At 42.8% G+C, this 20,003-nt stretch overlaps 1 protein-coding gene across 1 annotated transcript in view; it reads left to right on the forward strand.

The window, feature by feature from the left end:
* Positions 1 to 1,432: 1,432 nt before the first annotated feature.
* Positions 1,433 to 20,003, forward strand: part of LOC126456157 (vesicular glutamate transporter 3-like) — a 176,683-nt gene continuing 158,112 nt past the window's right edge. The window contains 1 exon segment of the mRNA XM_050091911.1: positions 1,433 to 1,687. Within this exon segment, the coding sequence (XP_049947868.1) occupies positions 1,433 to 1,687 (255 nt within the window).

The raw sequence follows: 20,003 nt of genomic DNA on the forward strand, positions 1-20,003 counted from the left end.
ATCATTTAAAAAAAAGGCGTTTTTCGTTGCGACAGGATCTTCTCGTGAAGTTTCAAACACCAGGTTTCTCCACAGATTGCCAGAATATTTTGTTTGTCCCCAACTACGCAGTGAGAAATGATCATCATAATAAAATAGAAATCAGAACTTGTACAGAAAGATGTAAGGGCTCGTTTCTCCGCGCGCTGTTGGAGAGTGGAATGGTGGAGAAATAGCTTGAAGGTGGTTCGATGAACCCTCCTAGGTGCTTAATTGTGAACTGCAGAGTAATCATGTAGATGTAGATGGAGACGTAGTTACACAACACGTAGTTAATAATCCAAATGTTCACCTACCAAATAAATGTTATTTTGTACTTGTGTACACTCTAATTGCCACGGAAAAAAGTAATAAGTGTCGTTTAAGTATCGAAAAACTTTGCCTTGTCTTAGAGCTATCGCTTTCAGAAAGGTGATTGGTTGGTTGTACAGAAACTTGAAAATGAGCTCCCGTATAAATTACATACATCGGTGTTTCCAGAAACTTCAGGACGAATTGTGCTGCCTCTATAAGACTGGGATGTGGAACACCAATTGAAGACGCACACTAGAGGAAAACGTGATGTGTGTATTTGTGGTGTGCTTACTGTAAGACCTCCAGTACACACACCATCAGATTATTTGACTTGTCGCTCTAACCAAGTAGGCGAATGTCAGCAATATGTCTCGTGGTTTTATCGTGGCGTGTTTATCTTCTGCCATTAGGTCGGACGATAGAAATGCCAGTTGCACGCTTAGAGTAGCAGATTGACGGTGACTGACTTTAAACAGAACTTGATTAATTTTCACACACATTTATTAAAACAATAAAAAGCTTAGAAATAACTTAACTTGGTTCAGGATGCTATTTACAATTGACAATCTGAAGTTCCTTTGGTCTTGGTACGTTAATCTTATTCTCATATATCTCTGATACTTGACAAAGTGTCTATTCATTTATCTTCATGGATATGTACAGGAATATGATAATCTTATTAGGCGCAGGCTGAAACTTGACTACAGACTAATGCAGACTAATGCAGACTGACTAATCGGAGGTCTGTACACTCGTTATAATACCTCGCGCGTTCAGGTATCACTGCGCGAGTGGGATCCGCGAGGAAAAAAGGTTCTACGTTAGCAGCAGTCTCATTGGCTGCATTACATATTAATACGCGGATCGGCGGAAGCAGAATTTGGTCTGTCTCTAAGACAGCGCCATCTCGTAGTGTGGAGACGGACGAGCGCTGCGCCTGCGCTGTTGTGCTTAGCGGGGCGCGCTCTAGTGGGAAAGTTGTGTACGCGCCGACTACGCGGAACTGTGTACATAACAGTATTACTGCGAGACGAGGACACAGAAGGCCTTTGCTCGTTTAGTGCCTTCCAAAACGAAACGCTGCAGCGGCAGAGAGTGGATGGCGGACTGTGTTGCAGCGCGGCTGTCGGCCGGCAACGTGCTGTGGCTGTTGGCGTTCTGCGGCTTCGCCCTCAACTACTCGGTGCGCGTCAACCTCAACATCGCCATCGTGGCCATGGTGAGGAGGAGGGAGGCTGCGGCGGCAACGGCCGGCTACTGCGAGGGAGGCGACAGCACCAACGTCAGCGTCGCCGAAGGGCACAATATGACCGCAAATGACACAGCTTATGCGGACGCTACAGCCTTTGATGAGGTTAGTGGGGAAATTTTCATAATTTTACAGCTGCCTGCTGCAGGTGCGTTCGGGGTACATGTACTTGTTGACAGAAATAAAAGTAACCGTAATGTACTCCTAAAGTAGATATCCAGACGGATTCGTATATCCGCGTTTACGCCTGTGGATAACTACAATAATTTATGGTGAATGGAGGTACGAGGCGCCTTTTTTTAAGTACTGTTTTGCCACACCGCGGCCGCAGCGCTGCGGTCGGCGTTCAGCGCATGCGCACTGGGTACCTACATATGTTGTCTACGCACTGACGCCATTACAGTCTGATTCTTCCTTGTTAACGTTGTGTACTGAGTGTTTAAGATGCCTCCGATAATCGTGAGTCCCGCCGACGGTGAAGTACGGGCTGTTATAAGATTTCTTAGATCTAAAGGCCTAAAAGTTATCGATATTCATCGTGAGATCAGTGCAGTTTACGGAGAAAACATTATGAGTGATGGAATGGTAAGAAAGTGGGTAAGAGCATTTAAAGATGGCCGCACAAATGTGCATGATGAACAAAAGAGTGAGCGTCCTTTGGTCCTTAATGAAAGTTTGCCGGCTGGAGTGGCCGAGCGGTTCTAGGCGCTACAGTCTCGAACCGAGCGACCGCTACGGTCGCAGGTTCGAATCCTGCCTCAGGCATGGATGTGTGTGATGTCCTTAGGTTAGTTAGGTTTAATTAGTTCTAAGTTATAGGCGACTGATGACCTCAGAGTCGCATAGTACTCAGAGCCATTTGAACCATTTTGAATGAAATTTTGGTGCAGGAAGTGTACAATAAGGTGAGAGAAAACAGACGCTTTACGATTTCCTCCTTGTGGGATGGCTTTCCTAATGTTTCTCGTAGTGTTTTGTATGGCATTGTGACCGAGCACTTGAATTGCCGAAACTTGTGCGCACGTTGGGTACCGAAAATGTTGACGGATGTGCACAAAACTAAACGTTTAGACAGTGTATTGACTTTCCTTGAGCGGTACCACAATGATGGTGATGATTTCTTAAGCCAAATTGTTACAGGCGATGAAACATGGGTAGCCTACATCACACCAGAATCAACGCAACAGTCCAAGGAATGGCGGCATACAAATTCACCCAGAAAAGTGAAGTTTAAGGAAACAATTTCTTCCCGGAAAATCATGTGCACAGTTTTTTGGGACAGAAAAGGAGTATTGCTCGTGGAATTTCCGCCTCGTAATGAGACAATCAATGCAGCAGCTTACTGTAAGACATTGCACAATCTGTGGCCTTCAATTCAGAACAAAATATGCGGCTAGTTGAGCAAGGGAATCGTTTTACTGCAAGACAATGCCCATCCGCATGTGGAGAATCAGACCAAAGATCTCATCAATCACATCCTTTCAATGGGAAACTTTAGATCATCCTCCGTACAGCCCCGATCTTGCGCCCAGTGACTACCATCTGTTCCTGCACTTGAAGAAACATCTGGGCAGTCAGCGTCTTTAAGATGATGACGAAGTCAAAACAGTGGTGATGCAGTGGTTAACAAGCTAGGTGGCAGAATTCTATGAGGACGGAATTCAAAAACTGGTAGAACGTTATGACAAGTGCCTCAATATTGACGGAAAATATGTAGAAAAGTAGATTAAGGTACAGGCTTTCATGTAAAAATAAAATTGTTGAGATATCTTAGCACGTCTTTTTTTAATTTCAAAACGGTACTTACTTAAAAAAACACGCCTGTACATATGATAAACCAGGGGCAGCCAAGATCTCAACTCCCAGGGCAGTGCCTTAAGGTCCTCGTACACGATCAAACAATTTGTCAAACTGTACTTTGTTTGGCAAGCATTTGACTGTATACAGATCTGCTTGATATGTTTGTCAAGCACAGATCGCGTGACGTGTTTGCGAGATATTATGGTTGATGGTAAGTCTGACAAGATGGCACACATTGTTTGTGTCGATGATTGGCCATGTATGTTTACTGAAAAATTGTTTTATTGCAGTTTATCTCACTGTATCTTGAGTTTCCACAACTATACAAATTATGATCAAGAATAAAAATAAAATGGCTTCAGGTACCAAAATTGTGGAGGAAACACATCTCCTAGCCATGTATAATGCAGGAAGAGATTATGAACAAAATCAGTAGGGATCGGTTGGTAGGACATGTTCTGAGGCATCAAGGGATCACCAATTTAGTACTGGAGGGCAGTGTGGACGGTAAAAATCGTAGAGGGAGACCAAGAGATGAATACACTAAGCAGATTCAGAAGGATGTGGGCTGCGGTGGGTACTGGGAGATGAAGAAGCTTGCACAGGATAGAGTAGCATGGAGAGCTGCATCAAACCAGTCTCAGGACTGAAGACCACCGCAACAACAACAACAACAACACATAACTTACCAATGGGAGTGCAATGGAAAAAAATAATTCTAAATTCCCCAGTTCTTCCACTGACGATGTGGGCTATATGTTCATACGATGTGGTACTTGAATGAAACAGCGTTAGAGCAGCAAGCAGAAGAGAATAATTTTTCACATATCTGTGTCTTCTTTTTCAATGCGAGGACAACTTAACTCTGAACAGATTATTAAAATTTTCGCTGTCCATTCGCAGAAAGTCGAAGTAGTCATCAGATTCTGAGTATAACATTTCCATTAACAGGTTTACCTGTAAATATCTCTCTCTTTAAACCATTCCCTAGACCAGCGTCTTGTTTTCTTTTTGAGCACAGTGCCAGAGTGTGTGTCAGAAATATTTTTACCTGCATTTGCAGCCGTTCTCACTAGTGCCAAATTCGTCACACACGAAAAGCGTCTGCTTTAAAAGTAAGGTTAAACTGACAAGCTTTCTTGGTATGTGTGCAGGCTTGTTTGATACATCCATGCCTAAAAAAGGGCACATTTGGCAGACATGTTTCCTCTCTTTTCTGAGGGCCTTAATAAGTTTTTAAAAGTTTCATTGTTGATTCGAAGAAAGTTGATGTTATAATCGGGTTATGGGACTAATATTTCCTGTGGCAGAGTGTCATAGGCAAATCTCTCTCATTTTAAGCCATTCCCTGTACCATCATTTTATTTTCTTCTTCGTCTTTAAACACAGTGCCAGAGTGAATACTTTGTCTACACTTGTGGCCATTTTCACTACTATCGAAATACGAACAGCGTCTGCTTGATAGATTAAAGTGACAAACTTCGTTTGTACGCTTATAGGCTTGTTTGACAAATCACAAGGGCGAATTTGACAAACAAGTTTGCTCGTTTACGAGTGCCTTTAGCGCTCAGCCTCGCTGCACATTTCCGGCACCACCACGCCACGCTGTCTGAGTGATGATACATAGTTTTTATTTGCTACTAACTGTCGGCATACAGTGAAACGCAGACAATTTCAAAGGTTTTCGCACTCAGGTTGCCACGTGTTCGTTACTTTTTTAGTTTTATAATTGAAATAAGGTACTTTACACATGTACATCAATCAAAATATTATAGCACCTTTGCAACCTCTTTGTGGAGATGTGGAATCTTTACCCAAGGAAAGCACTGTAGACGTCCTGGAGAGTTTTAACATAAAAGGATTTGTCATTAAAACGGGAATTATCTTGTGGGTCAATCAGTTGCATCCTCACAGTTAAAGGGGCGCTTTCAACTCAGACATCAAACGATCTAGAAAACAGATGTAAATTGACAGTGTCCTCAAAACTTTTAGGAATATCACCTTGTAATTCTTTCAAGGCAATAATCAATTTTTCTAACTTTGCATTTTCTTCAATGGCAATGAGCTTAGGGAACTGGGCTGTGTTGTCAGAAGGCGTCACTTCTATAACGCTATTTTCTTTCTAAATGCATTCCCATCAAATCAGAAAGAAATTGTTTCTCACCCTACAATGTCTTACTGTGGACAGTGTCCAGTTAAATTAACTTAAAACGCGAGTTCTGCAACCCATTTCAGATGTTCTAATTTTCGTTCCTGCACTACCTTTCTCCTTCATAAACTCAACAATAAAAAAGCACTCCGTCTTCAGACCACAAGTGGTCCATCAGGACCATCCGACCGGCGAGTCATCCTTAGCTGAGGATGCGGATAGGAGGGGCATGTGTCTCGACACTGCTTTCCCAGTCATTATGATGGTTTTCTTTGCCGGAGCCGCTACTATTCTGTCGAGTAGCTCCTCAATTTGCATCACGAGGCTGAGTGCACCCCGAAAAATGGCAACAGCGCATGGCCGCCTGGACGGTCACCCATCCAAGTGCCAGCCACGCCTGACAGCACTTAACTTGGGTAATCTGAAAGGAACCGGTGTATCCACTGCCGCAAGGCCGTTGCCACAAATTCAACAATACCGAATTTTAAATCGTTCCTCAGATGCCTCTCGACTTAACAAAGGTACTTCGCAGTAATATATAAAGTCTCTATACTTTCCGTTCTGTTCCATCGAAAACTGTTACAACTGATAATGGAGTAATGCGCACGGTTTCAGAAAAATTATTATTCATACTACCAGTTTCTTCTGATAATTTAGCTCGAAGTACTTATTAATCTACTGAGCAATGAATCCAGTCTCTCGGACGTTTTAATTTTTTACATTTTCAGTGTCACCTAAATCTTATATTCTTTCTGCTTAGTACTGTAACATCGTTTCATAGCAAATTTGCAGTACCCGTCGCTTAGGCGACTGCGTTGTAGATATTGAGAATTTTCATACCTATCTTCTGTCATTCCTATTTATTTTTAAAGACTTGTAACTATAAAACGCTACACTGCCTCTTTTTGTTTAAAAATCTGCTGGGCCTGCGAACGTCCTTCATAACACGAACAAGCATCAACATCATCATCATCATCATCATTTATCATCGTCATTTAAGACTGATTATGCCTTTCAGCTTTCAGTCTGGAGCATAGTCCCCCTTATAAAATTCCTCCATGACCCCCTGATCAGTGCTAACATTGGTGCCTCTTCTGATGTTAAGCCTATTACTTCAAAATCATTCTTAACCGAATCCAGGTACCTTCTCCTTGGTCTGCCCCGACTCCTCCTACCCTCTACTGCTGAACCCATGAGTCTCTTGGGTAACCTTGCTTCTCCCATGCGTGTAACATGACCCCACCATCTAAGCCTGTTCGCCCTGACTGCTACATCTATAGAGTTCATTCCCAGTTTTTCTTTGATTTCCTCATTGTGGACACCCTCCTGCCATTGTTCCCATCTACTAGTATCTGCAATCATCCTAGCTACTTACATATCCGTAACCTCAACCTTATTGATAAGGTAACCTGAATCCACCCAACTTTCGCATCCCATACAACAAAGTTGGTCGAAAGATTGAACGGTGCACAGATAATTTAGTCTTGGTGCTGACTTCCTTCTTGCAGAAGAGAGTAGATCGTAGCTGAGCGCTCACTGCATTAGCTTTGCTACACCTCGCTTCCAGTTCTTTCACTATGTTGCCATCCTGTGAGAATATGCATCCTAAGTACTTGAAACCGTCCACCTGTTCTAACTTTGTTCCTCCTATTTGGCGCTCAATCCGTTTATATTTCTTTCCCACTGACATTACTTTCGTTTTGGAGATGCTAATCTTCATACCATAGTCCTTATATTTCTGATCTAGCTCTGAAATATTACTTTGCAAACTTTCAATCGAATCTGCCATCACAACTAAGTCATCCGCATATGCAAGACTGCTTATTTTGTGTTCATATCTTAATCTCACCCAGCCAGTCTATTGTTTTCAACATATGATCCATCAATAACATGAACAACAGTGGAGACAGGTTGCAGCCTTGTCTTACCTCTGAATCTACTCTGAACCATGAACTCAATTTACCGTCAACTCTAACTGTTGCCTGACTATCCACGTAAAGACCTTTAATTGCTTGCAAAAGTTTGCCTCCTATTCCATAATCTCGTAAAACAGGCAATAACTTCCTCCTAGGAACCCAGTCATATGCCTTTTCTAGATCTATAAAGCATAGATACAATTCCCTGTTCCACTCATAACACTTCTCCATTATTTGCCGTAAGCTAAAGATCTGGTCCTGACAACCTCTAAGAGGCCTAAACCCACACTGATTTTCATCCAATTGGTCGTCAACTAATACTCGCACTTTCCTTTCAACTATACCTGAGAAGATTTTACCCACAACGCTGATTAAAGAGATAGCTCTGTAGTTGTTACAATCTTTTCTGTTTCCATGTTTAAAGATTGGTGTGATTACTGCTTTTGTCCAGTCTGATGGACCCTGTCCCGACTCCCAGGCCATTTCAATTATCCTGTGTAGCTATTTAAGACCTGACATTCCACTGTATTTGATGAGTTCCGACTTAATTTCATCCACCCCAGCTGCTTTATTGCACTGCAATCTATTGACCATTTTTTCCACTTCCTCAAATGTGATCCTATTTCCATCATCAGTCCTATCCAATTCTACCTCGAAATCTGAAACATTAATGATCGTATTTTCACCTACATTGAGCAACTCTTCAAAATATTCCCTCCATCTGCCCAAGGCATCCACAGGATTCACCAGCAGTTTTCCTGACCTGTCCAAAATACTTGTCATTTCCTTCTTACCTCCCTTTCGAAGACTGCTAATTACACTCCAGAATGGTTTTCCAGCAGTTTGACCCATAGTCTCCAACCTGTTTCGAAAGTCTTCCCAAGATTTCTTCTTGGATGCTGCAATTATCTGTTTGGCTTTGTTTCTTTCTTCAACATAACTTTCTCTGTCCACCTGAGTTCTAGTATGTAGCCATTTTTGATACGCCTTCTTTTTCCTTTTACAGGCTACCTTGACTGTGTCATTCCACCAAGCTGTTTGCTTCATCCTACTTTTACATACTACTGTTCCAAGACATTCTTTAGCCACTTCTAGTACTGTGTCCCTGTACCTTGTCCATTCCTTTTCCAATGACTGTAATTGACTACATTCAACTAACTGGTACCTTTCTGAGATTGCTGTTATGTACATGTGCCTGATTTCCTTATCCTGAAGTTTCTCCACTCTTATCCTCCTATATATGGACCTGACCTCCTGCACTTTCGGCCTCACAATCCCAATTTCACTGCAGATTATATAATGATCAGTGTCATCAAAGAATCCCCTGAATACACGTGTGTCCCTCACAGCCTTCCTGAATTCCAGATCTGTTATTATATAGTCAATGACAGATCTGGTTCCCCTGCCTTACCAAGTATACCGGTGAATGTTCTTATGTTTAAAAAAGGAGTTTGTGATTACTAAGCCCATACTGGCACAGAAATCCAAGAGTTGTTTCCCGTTCCTGTTGGCCTCCATATCCTCTCCAAATTTACCCATAACCTTTTCATACCCTTCTGTTCGATTTCCAATCCCGGCATTAAAATCACCCATGAGCAGAACACTGTCCTTGTCCTTTACTCTAACAACTACATCACTGAGTGCCTCATAAAAACTATCCATCTTATCTTGATCTGTCCCTTCACAATGCGAATATACTAACACAATCCTAATTTTCTTGCTAGACACTGTCAAATCTATCCACATCAGTCGTTCGTTTACATACCTTATTGCAACTACGCTGGGTTCCATTTCTTTCCTGATGTAAAGCCCTACACCGCATTGTGCTATTCCTGCTTTGACTCCTGACAGGTAGACCTTGTATTCTCCCACTTCCTCTTCTTTCTCACCCCTTACCCGAATGTCACTAACAGCTAAAACGTCCAGCCCCATCTTACTTGCAGCCTCTGCCAGCTCTACCTTCTTCCCAGAGTAGCCCCCATTGATATTAATAGCTCCCCATCTCATTACCATTTGTTTGCCAAGTCGTATCTTAGGAGCCCCTGGTTTGTCAGTTAGAGGTGAGACTCCGTCACCTCCAAAGGTCCGAGGCATTTTGCTCTGATTGTTGCCAGCATCATATTTAAAGTACCGGAGAAGCAGGTTGCTAGCCTTACATGCCCCGAGTCCCATTGGGTTTTACCCCTAACGGTTGATGGACTAACCGGTGGATTTGGTAGTCTTTGCCGTATGAGCACAAAGGTGACCACGACTCAGAATATGTCCGAGATGCCCAGCCTTATTCCAAAGTAATTGGTATCCCGACTGTCGGGACCACTTACTTGGCCACTCATACGTTGCCCGTGGTTCATGAACTAGGACATGACTACAGGAACCCACACCATGAACTAGTAGTGAAGGTTAATTCTTCCGAACCGAAGAAAGTCGTGCCAACAGAAAAAATGCAGTACCGCAGTACTAAAAGAAATGCCGTGCTGAACCGAGTACTTCCATGAAGAAACGACCAAAGCCGAGACATGTTGAGCCGTGGCCCGCACACGAGTCACTCGCTCGGCCTACGTCAAGTTTTGCACGCCTTGGCCCGCCCTGTGGCTACTTCATTCGACTTCCCAATGTCGTGGAAAGTTCGGCAGCAGATTTCACAAAATCAGTTCCAGTAAGGACGACAGAATGTGAAAGTTGTCCGTTCAGTTGCACTTGTATTTTTGGCTGCAGTATCTTTGCCTTCTAAAACCACGAATTTATCTTTGTAATTGCCTACAAGATCATCCTAGGGAGGCGGGGGGGGGGGGGGGGGGGGGAGGGGGGGGGGTGCCAAAGCAATTCTGAACCTCTAGGATGTCGGTCGGGACGACGTAGGTATTTGTTCAAGCTTTATTCAGACATAAACATGAGGTGGAGGGGGTGGAGAGGGTGGGGGGACGGCCGGTAGCCTGTGGCCCCACTGAAGGTGTTGGTTTTCATTGGATTTGGTTATTGGAGGGCCTCGGTGGTTGTAAGAGGGACCTGAACTCGGTGCCACCGTTGTGGAGCGATAGATTCCCGGTGTCAGATGATGGGCCTGAGTTCATCGATACTGTGGAGGAGTTTCTCTGTTGCAGATGGGGTGTGACCAGAGATGCGTGAGACGTTGAGTTCGGCGTGAAGATCAGCTATCCGGGTCCACTTCGGAGCTCCTAACAGGGGAACCTCCCCATCGCACCCCCCTCAGATTTAGTTATAAGTTGGCACAGTGGCTAGGCCTTGATAAACTGAACACAGATCAATTGAGAAAACAGGAAGAAGTTGTGTGGAACTGTGAAAAATAACCAAAATATACAAACTGAGTAGTCCATGGGCAAGATAGGCAGCATCAAGGAGAGTGTGAGCTGAGGAGTGCCGTGGTCCTGTGGTAGCGTGAGCAGCTGCAGAAGGAGAGGTCCTTGGTTCAAATCTTCCCTCAAGTGAAAATTTTACTTTCTTTAATTTTGCATAGTTATTATCTGTCCGTTCGTTCATTGACGTCTCTGTTCACTGTAATAAGTTTAGTGTCTGTGTTTTGCGACCGCATCGCAAAAACGTGCGATTAGTAGACGAAAGGATGTGCCTCTCCAATGGGAACCGAAAACATTTGATCGCAAGGTCATAGGTCAACCGATTCCTCCACAGGAAAACACGTCCCATATATTCTATACAACACTGGTGACGGCATGTGCGTCACATGACAGGAATATGTTGTCGACCCACCTAACTTGTACACTTGGCGAATGGGTAAAAAGATTCTTCTACCTTGCCCGATTTAGGTTTTCTTGTGAATGTGATAATCACTCCCAAAAAAGTGATGAAAACATAAGTGTTTGTCACATAAACTGAAAATAAAAAATTAAATTTTTCACTCGATGGAAGATTTGAACCAAGGACCTTTCGTTCCGCAGCTGCTCACGTTACCACGAGACCACGGCGCTCCTGTGTTTCCCCGTTTCCTTAATGTGGCCTATCTTCCCATGAACTACTCAGTTTGTATACTTTGCTTATTTTTTCACAGTTCCACACAACTTCTTCCTGTTTTCTCAGTTGATCTGTGATCAGTTGTTTAAGGCCTATCCACTGTGCCAACTTATAACTAAATCTGAGGGGGGTGCGATGGGGAGGTTCCCTTGTAAGATGAGGCACAGGCATCTGTTTTGAATGACTTATAGTGACCGAAGGTTGGACAGGCTGGTAGTTCCCCACATGGAGCAGCCGTAAAGAAGTGCAGGTAAAACGGTCGCTTGATACACTGCACATCAAGGGGTACAGTTGGTATAGGAGATATAATAGTTGAATCCTCTTGTTGTGTATATGACGTTTGAAAAGGGATTTGCTATCCATGGTCACCCCTAAGCGTTTTATTTCGTCCATTCATGCAAGCTCTTGATGGTGAAGAGTAAGCCTGTCCTGCAAGTCTTGGCGTTTGCTACTGAAGAGGTCAGCTTTAGTTTTGTCGACGTTGAGACGAATGTGATAATCTAATATCCACTGTTCCGTCAGTGTGAGTTGACGATGCAGTCTCCCAAGTGCTGCAGTAATCCGCCGCCTACCGTTGAGTAAGGCTGTATCATCTGCGAACTGAGCTAGGACGACCTGGGGCAGGATGAATAAGTCGTTAACATAAATGATAAATGGAGTTGGGGACAAGACCGAGCCCTGTGGGAGACCCTCCTTTAGGCGTCCAACACTGGAGCATTGCTCATCGATGTGTACCACTATGTGCTGGAATTGGAGAAAACTGCCGATTATCCAAAGAGAATAGTCAGACAAGGTTTGCGGACCGTGCAGTTGATCAAGAGCTTCTCAGTCCACAAACGATTATAAGTTTTTTTTCTGTCTAAAAAGTTGGCCACTATAACTGGAAACATTCATGTTATAGGCGATGTACTCTGTGACTCGCAGTAGTTGAAGTTCAGCTGAAAGCGAAACTGGAACGCAAACTGATCTTGCCTTATGATGCCCTTATCTTGGATAAATGGTATCATGCGGTGCAAAATGAGGCTTTCCAGCAACTTTGATAAGGTGGAAAGTATCCTGATAGGACAGTGGTTAATCAGTAGACTAAGGTCTTTGTTATGTTTTGGGATCGGGGTGATTCGAGCGACCATCCATGCGCCTGGAAAATAGCCCAGCCTCATACAACTATTATAAATCTTCGTGAGCAGCAGTAAGGGCTTGTGTACAGGATCATCCCATGGTCAACTTCGATTAGTCGAGCTAAACTCTTTCGGTTATCTCTTTCTGGCACCACTGATGCGTATGGTATTTTTGGCGCTCTGCTAGGGCCTTCAGCCAATGATAAACGTTTGCGGTTGTCCGGCCACGAGGCCGAGTAGATTCGAATGGACACTCGCCAATTTGTTTCCGTTTCTAGCTTTCTGGGTTCTGCTTTTTGCTTGGTCGGCGCGGAGCAATTCAGAGTCGTGCAGTGTGGGGACTTTGGGTGAGATCTTTACAACTGCTTGCCCTGTTGATTAACAGTCAGTTTGAAGATGATTTTGCTGTGTGTTATAAATATTCACAGAGTTATTTTTCAGTCATTCCGCTTGCAGAACATGATAAATTTTAACGTGAAGTAGTTTCCTTCCGCGTGGCGGCACAAATGCTCACAGATCGTTTGTCGTTTCGTAATCTGGAAGCTGATTTATATGATCGATGAATATCTATTCCACCTGTTGAATTAAATATTCCATCGTGTCATCTTCCCCTCCACTGTAAATGAAATATTGTCTTGTTGAAAGATGTATCTAGAACACAAGTGATTTCGAGCATCTTTCGAGATTTACATTTCATTTTACGTATATGAGAACTCATATGGTCTTTGTGATGTGTCTGCACAGTCTGAAGGACAGTACAATAACTAATTGTAATATTTCTGTTAATTATTTCGCTCAACGCAACTCATTATATTATTATTGAACTAAAATAGTGCTATGCTGCTATACCGCCATCTTGTACACGTGTAATGGTACGGGCTTCGTCGCATCAATGATCAACCAGTACGCAAATGGTCAATTAATAGAGTCTCCCGCTGTTATTTCAGTCCATTAACGATATATGTTCCGTTCTTTTGCATGAATAATTTACAGGTGCAGAAAGCCAGGTCGCTGAACCTGGTCTGCAATGCAGATGACTACGGAAGACCATGCACTGTTATTGTTTGTATAATAGTGGTACATTTCGTGGCGCATATGGTAGTGAGACATTCCCTATTTTCAATAGTGTTTACAAATTTTGGTTTTAAGTTACGTCATGAGCTCACTGGCTGATGAAACATTTCAGTAATCGAAGCTCTGAAGTCGACATTCAGTGGTTAGCGGTACGAGGAAACATCCCCATGGCACCATTTTTGGCTATGAACTGAAAATAAACACATTATATAACTTTTACTACCCACTGTTAGGTATTAGAGTACATAGCTATGCAAGTTCATTACCACTGTGCACGTATTTCCGGCCGGTGTGGCCAAGCGGTTCTAGGCGCTTCAGTCCGAAACCGCGCTGCTGCTACAGCCGCAGGTTCGAATCCTGCCTCGGGCTTGGATGTGTGTGACGTCCTTAGATTAGTTAGGTTTAAGTAGATCTAAGTCTAGGGGACTGATGAGCTCAGATGTTAAGTCCCATAGTGCTTAGAGCCATTTGAACCGCTTTTTTTTACGCACGTATTAAGTTGGTGCGTGTGTGTTCTGTGACTATTTCTTCAATTATGTGTGGTCATACGGCGTTTTCAATTTATACATTAGTATAAACATTCATATAAGACAGTACAGCTTAACAGGCTGAGGCTTTGCCTAATTACTCAAGATAGCAGCTAATTTCTTAAACAGCAGACATCTTATAAATATTCAGATAACCGGGACTTGTCGATAATATCGGAGGCTATGTTGTTTTTGTCAAGATCGGTCTTAAAGTAGGTTCGTCGGTAAAATGTTCAAAAATAGCACGAAATTTGTTTCCAGGAAAAGGCTTTAAACGTCAATAAGGGACAAAAATGTTTTGGTGCTATTTTTAGGCCCAGAAAGAAATGAGTTTAAATTTGATTTTACTGACGTTACAAAATGACTTTCCTTTAATTCACAACGAAACCACAAAGCCGAGTGGCGGACAACAGGGGGGGGAAAAAAATCGGGCCATGTGCAAACCTGTCATCAGCGGTGCGATGTACGGAAAGGGTGAAACTAGTCGGCAACCTTTAATAGCTGCAGACACGGATCAAAGAGTAGCCGGATGCTGTTGCTGATGCGCGAATAACTTACAGATGCAATGCAGGTAGCATTTCGCTTCACTGGTGGATATTTACCTACAAACATATGTACTGTAATAAAAATAGTACACTTCAGTTATTTCATATTTCTATTGTTCTATTGTTTTCGGAATATTGACTTTAGGTATCGTATTTTACATAGTGACAACCAAATAAGTCACGTTGCAGAAAAGGAAACATACCATATATATAGAAAAGTAAAGGCAGCAAAGCATTTCCTGAATTTCAATCCACCCTTAATTCTCTCGGAGTGACAAAGGTTGTCTGGCTGATGCTATGCATTACCAGCGGCCGATCCTCGTAATTGTTTTATTGATGAGCTCCCACTTCGAACAAGTGGCGCTCGTGTCTCGGTGTCGCCTGCCCGTTGCTTTTTTGTTGCAGAAACACTGCACCTTACCGTGCACCATCAAACGCGTTGCCGGAATATTTAGGAGCTGTAATAAATCTCAACTATCGGCAATGCTACGGTTGTAAAACGGTGTGAACACGAGGGTAGTCATGAAGTTGCAGTTATCGCTCCCCGAAAATAAAGTTACTTACGGTAAGTCCTACAGAGTTGAGCCACTTGTTTCCTTCGGCATACAATTTGCGTGTTTTTCAATTCTTTTTTACTTCTGGCAGCATGAACGTATAGTGTACCATATAAGTATAAGTATTATTGAGGCACTATCACTTAAAATACAAGTGATTTGATAAAATGAAAGTCTACTTCGGTGGTCCATTGCATCCACTCACTCATGGGTGAGATGGACCAGCTTATTGGGAGAGATGGACCATATAAAAATGGCTATACATGAAGAAAAGACTCAGTTAAAATTACATATTATTATCTGTAGTATGTTATGATGCGTACATAATTACACCGAAGCGGCAAAGAATCTAGTATAAGCAGACGTATTCAAATACAGAGATACGAAACAGGCAGAATACGGCGCTGCGGTCGGCAACGCCTATGTAAGACAAATGTCTGGCGCAGTTGTTAGATCGCTTACTGCTGCTACAGTGGCAGGTTATCAAGATTTAAGTGAGTCTGAACGTGGTGATATAGTCCGCGCACGAGCGATGGGACACAGTATTTCCGAGGTAGCGATGAAGTGGGGATTTTCCCGTACGACCATTTCACGAGTGTACCGTGAATATCAGGAATCCGGTAAAACATCAAACTCCGACATCGCTGTGGCCGGAAAAAGATCCTGCAAGAACGGGATCAACGACGACTGAAGAAAATCGTTCAATGTGACAGAAGCGCAGCCATCCCGCAAATTTCTGCAGATTTCAATGCTGGGCCATCAGCAAGTTTCAGCGTGTGAACCAGTCAACGAAACATCATCGATGTGGGCTTTCGGAGCCAAAGGCCCACTTATGTACCCTTGATGACTGCACGACACAAAGTTATACGCCTCACCTGTGCCCGCCAACACAGACTTTGGACTGTTGATGACTGGAAATATGTTGCCAGGTCGGACGAGTCTCGTTTCAAATTGTATCGAGCGAATGGACGTGCATGGGTATGGAGACAACCTCTCATAAATCCATGGACCCTACATATCAGCAGGGGAGTGTTCAAGCTGGTCGAGGCTATGTAATGGTGTGGGGCGTGTGCAGTTGGAGTGATATGGGACCCCCTGATACGTCTAGATACGACTCTGACAGGTGACACGTACGTAAGCATCCTGTCTGATCACCTGCATTCATAGCCATTGTGTATTCCGACGTACTTGGGCAATTCCAACAGGACAATGTCACACCCCTCAAGTCCAGAACTGCTACCGAGTGACTCCAGGAAAGCCTTTCTGAGTTTAAACACTTCCGCTGGCCACCAACCCTCCGCCCCTCTCCCTCCGACATGAACATTATTGATCAAATCTGGGATGGTTTGCAACGTGCTGTTCAGAAGAGGTCTCCATCCCCTCGTACTCTTACGGATTTACGGACAGTCCTGCAGGGTTCATGTTGTCAATTCCCTCAGCACTGCTTCAGACATCCATGGCACCTCGTGCTGCAGCACTTCTACGTGCTCTTGGGGGCGCTACGCGATGTTACGCAATTGTACTAATTTCTTTGGCTCTTCAGTGTATATTATTAAATATCTTAGTCCGAAACAGTTTTATAAGTGTGCTGCAAATCTTTATTGAACATTGGGTTCTCTAATAAGTTGTTGGTTTTGTTCAAACGTGAACCTGACTTTCTCTGACATCGGCAATTACTTTTATTACCAAATGTTGAACAACATTCACGTGACCATCGCGAAAAGGAAACGCACTGAATCTAATCATCATTTTTATTAGTTTTGTAATAGATTTCCCCACACCCAACACATTCGTCTTCATTGCATTCATCAAAGTTATTTCCGTAATTTTCTACAATGCCTGCATGTGATGAACATGGTGAACTACTTGCACTATATTTTTCAAAAAATTTATTCGGTCTGATTTTCTCTTTTTTTGCCTTTTTTCTGTTTTCCTTCTTCTCTCATCCCTCTTTGTGCTTACAGTATTAATATTTCCAGTAGACTTTAGGCCTTTGGATGCAGTTGCTTCCGCTAGCTTTCTCTTGAAAAACATGATTTTGCCAACAGAAGGAACAAATGAAATTTCTTCCAAAAGTTTTCTCTGTGTTGGCTTGGTAGTAGTCAGTTTTGAAGATGGTAATATTGGAAATTTTGGGTCCAGTAGGAGTAGAGTCCGACGTTGTTTCGATGAATGAATTTGACTTGCGCTTGTAACCTTGCTTTTCCAACGCGCTTGGGATAATTACGTCTTTTGATGACCGTTGAAGTGGTTGGCTAGCTTGCTTGTGTGAGGTTCTGCTCTTCCATTTGTTGGCACAGACGTATCTTCCGACAAATAAGCATAGCCTGGGACTGCGGCCATCCTCAGTGGCGTTATTCTATATGCCTTGAAGTTAAATTTAATTGTGCTCCGTCTCCCCCACATTGAAACAAGTAGCCCATCTCTCCCAAATAACGCTGATCCATCTCTCCCGACTATACGTGGCCCATCTCTCCCAACTTCTATCTGCAAATAGCTAACTCAGTGTCCGTTTTAGATTAGTTTCATGCCTGCACATCTGTCAAGCTCGCATTTAAAAAAAATCCATCAACACTTAAGCCTTAATACTAAAATTACGTAACTACATGATTAAACTTTTCGGTTTATCGGTACAGAGAATGTGATTTTTCTCCTGAACTAACACGAACACGAGAGCAACACGTTTCCACTAAGCTTGGTCACAAAAGACCTCCCTAGCGAATAGAGGGTGTTGCTCTCTAGCAACGCGTTTGTGAAATACGCCACTGATCCGTGTCAAGCAGTAGTCCAATTCTCCTGGACTTAAGTTAATTAATTCTTAGTTTTTTGATGGTGTTGAGACAGCAACGAGCCACAAATTTATTTTCAGTTCCTTTATTCAAAACGTAGCGTTACCGGTTTCGAATCGTTACGATTCATCTTCAGACGGTTTATGCTTTCATTATAATGTCTTTTTTTTACAGGTTAATTGTCCTAAAATATAAATAATACATAATTATAAGCACGCCCCACAGATGGTTGCATTACAGATTTTCATTGGATGTGACTTACGTGAAATGTCGGTTTGGAGTGTTTGTTTTCATTACATTCGTCAAACAGATCTGAATACATTCCCAATGCATTCTTATCATTGCACACGTAAATTTTCTCTCTGAACACTTTAGATTTGTCACAGAAAAGATTTCTAGCACACACCACATGTTTTGATACAATACAAAGTGCTTACAAACATATGAGTGACAAAGATGCTATGATATGTCGTAACATCATGGAGATGTTTGGAAAAAGATCATAAATTCACTTATGCAGCTGAAACGCTTTTTACACTAGTACAGAGAGACATTGGTTTTGTGAGCTTTAGAGCGAATATTGTTACATTAATTTTTTAGTACTGTACAGTAAAATAGTACATTATTTATTTACATTTAGCATCATGAGAATTGTAGTAACATATAAATTTGCTACTTGATCTGCAGATAAGCATAGGAATATTATTTGCTTTGGAGAGTGGAAATAATTTTTGGAAATTTTTCAGAAAAGGGGTGTTAGCTAATTCAGTTTGTTCATTAAGTATATAGTCTGGGGTGCTGTTTTTGTGTGTGGGTATTTCAATTACTTCTAAAAACACACAAAAACAGCAATCCAGACTATATCCTTAATGAACAAACAGAATGTACAGAAGGCTACAAAAGGGCCCACCTCGATGACATAACTGAAGTTCAAGTCACTGTGTAAGGTGGCAGATTAAATGAATGCCAATTTTGCACTTTACATGAGACTTTTTATACATCATAACAGGAAGGTGAATGTCACCTGACATACTTCAGCGAAAATGAGCAGATTTGCCTATTAAAATGTACAGTATGCAATACAAAGGGATGACACTCAATCGACAGTATTAACACACCTAACCTAAATCCTGCACGTCAATGAGCAAGAGGTGAAACAAGATGCTGGAGGAAACGTTTCGTTTGGGAGCAGATGCAAGGGGCGACGTCACAGGCCAAGTACAACGGAAAGCTCTTAAAGCAACCTGCGGTGCGGGACAACGAATGGGCCACGTGACTTATCCAGGAGGGCAAGTAATTGGCCACAAGAGTGGTACAGAAAGAAGCTTTAGAAAACTGTGTTGGGGAATTTCCAGATGGACACAAACAAATGAGTGACGCAGTCGATCACGTGAACTGCGTGTGGTATGTTCATGATGTACGCGTGTAGCTTTTAGGCGTCTGGAGTGGGCACAAAATGTCCGATTGACTGACAGGAACTAGGAAGGAGTAAAGTGCCGAAATTTCGATGCAGTTTGATGGTAAGTCCTTTGCGATTGGCAGAGACTGCTTCCACAAAATAAAAGGAATGCTCCTCTTGTTCGGAGAAAGACGTGATGTGGATCATGAAAGGACCCAGGTGTGGGACAGTTTGCTACAAGAGACACAAGACCGAAAATTTTTGGGACTCTCCTCTGAACCAGCATCAAGAGCAGAACCGGGCGCATCACGCTCTGTACGACTCAGAGGAGGAATTTTGAGTGAACAGCGTTCACTTTGGCTGACATTCAGCTAGATATTAACTTTAGCGTCGTTGAGCTCCATCAGCGGAGAAACGAAACAGCCACATAGTTAAATGTTCTTGCGAGAACTGAGAGGGCACTGTAATATGCATACTGCTCCATCCATGCATGTGCATGTCGCCATATTTCAAGACTATGGATGAGTGCATGTTTTCTCGCCTAACGAGAAACGTAGCTTATT

The sequence above is a fragment of the Schistocerca serialis genome, chromosome 2 (assembly GCF_023864345.2).
Source record: "Schistocerca serialis cubense isolate TAMUIC-IGC-003099 chromosome 2, iqSchSeri2.2, whole genome shotgun sequence".
Classification (NCBI taxonomy): Eukaryota; Metazoa; Arthropoda; class Insecta; order Orthoptera; family Acrididae; genus Schistocerca; species Schistocerca serialis.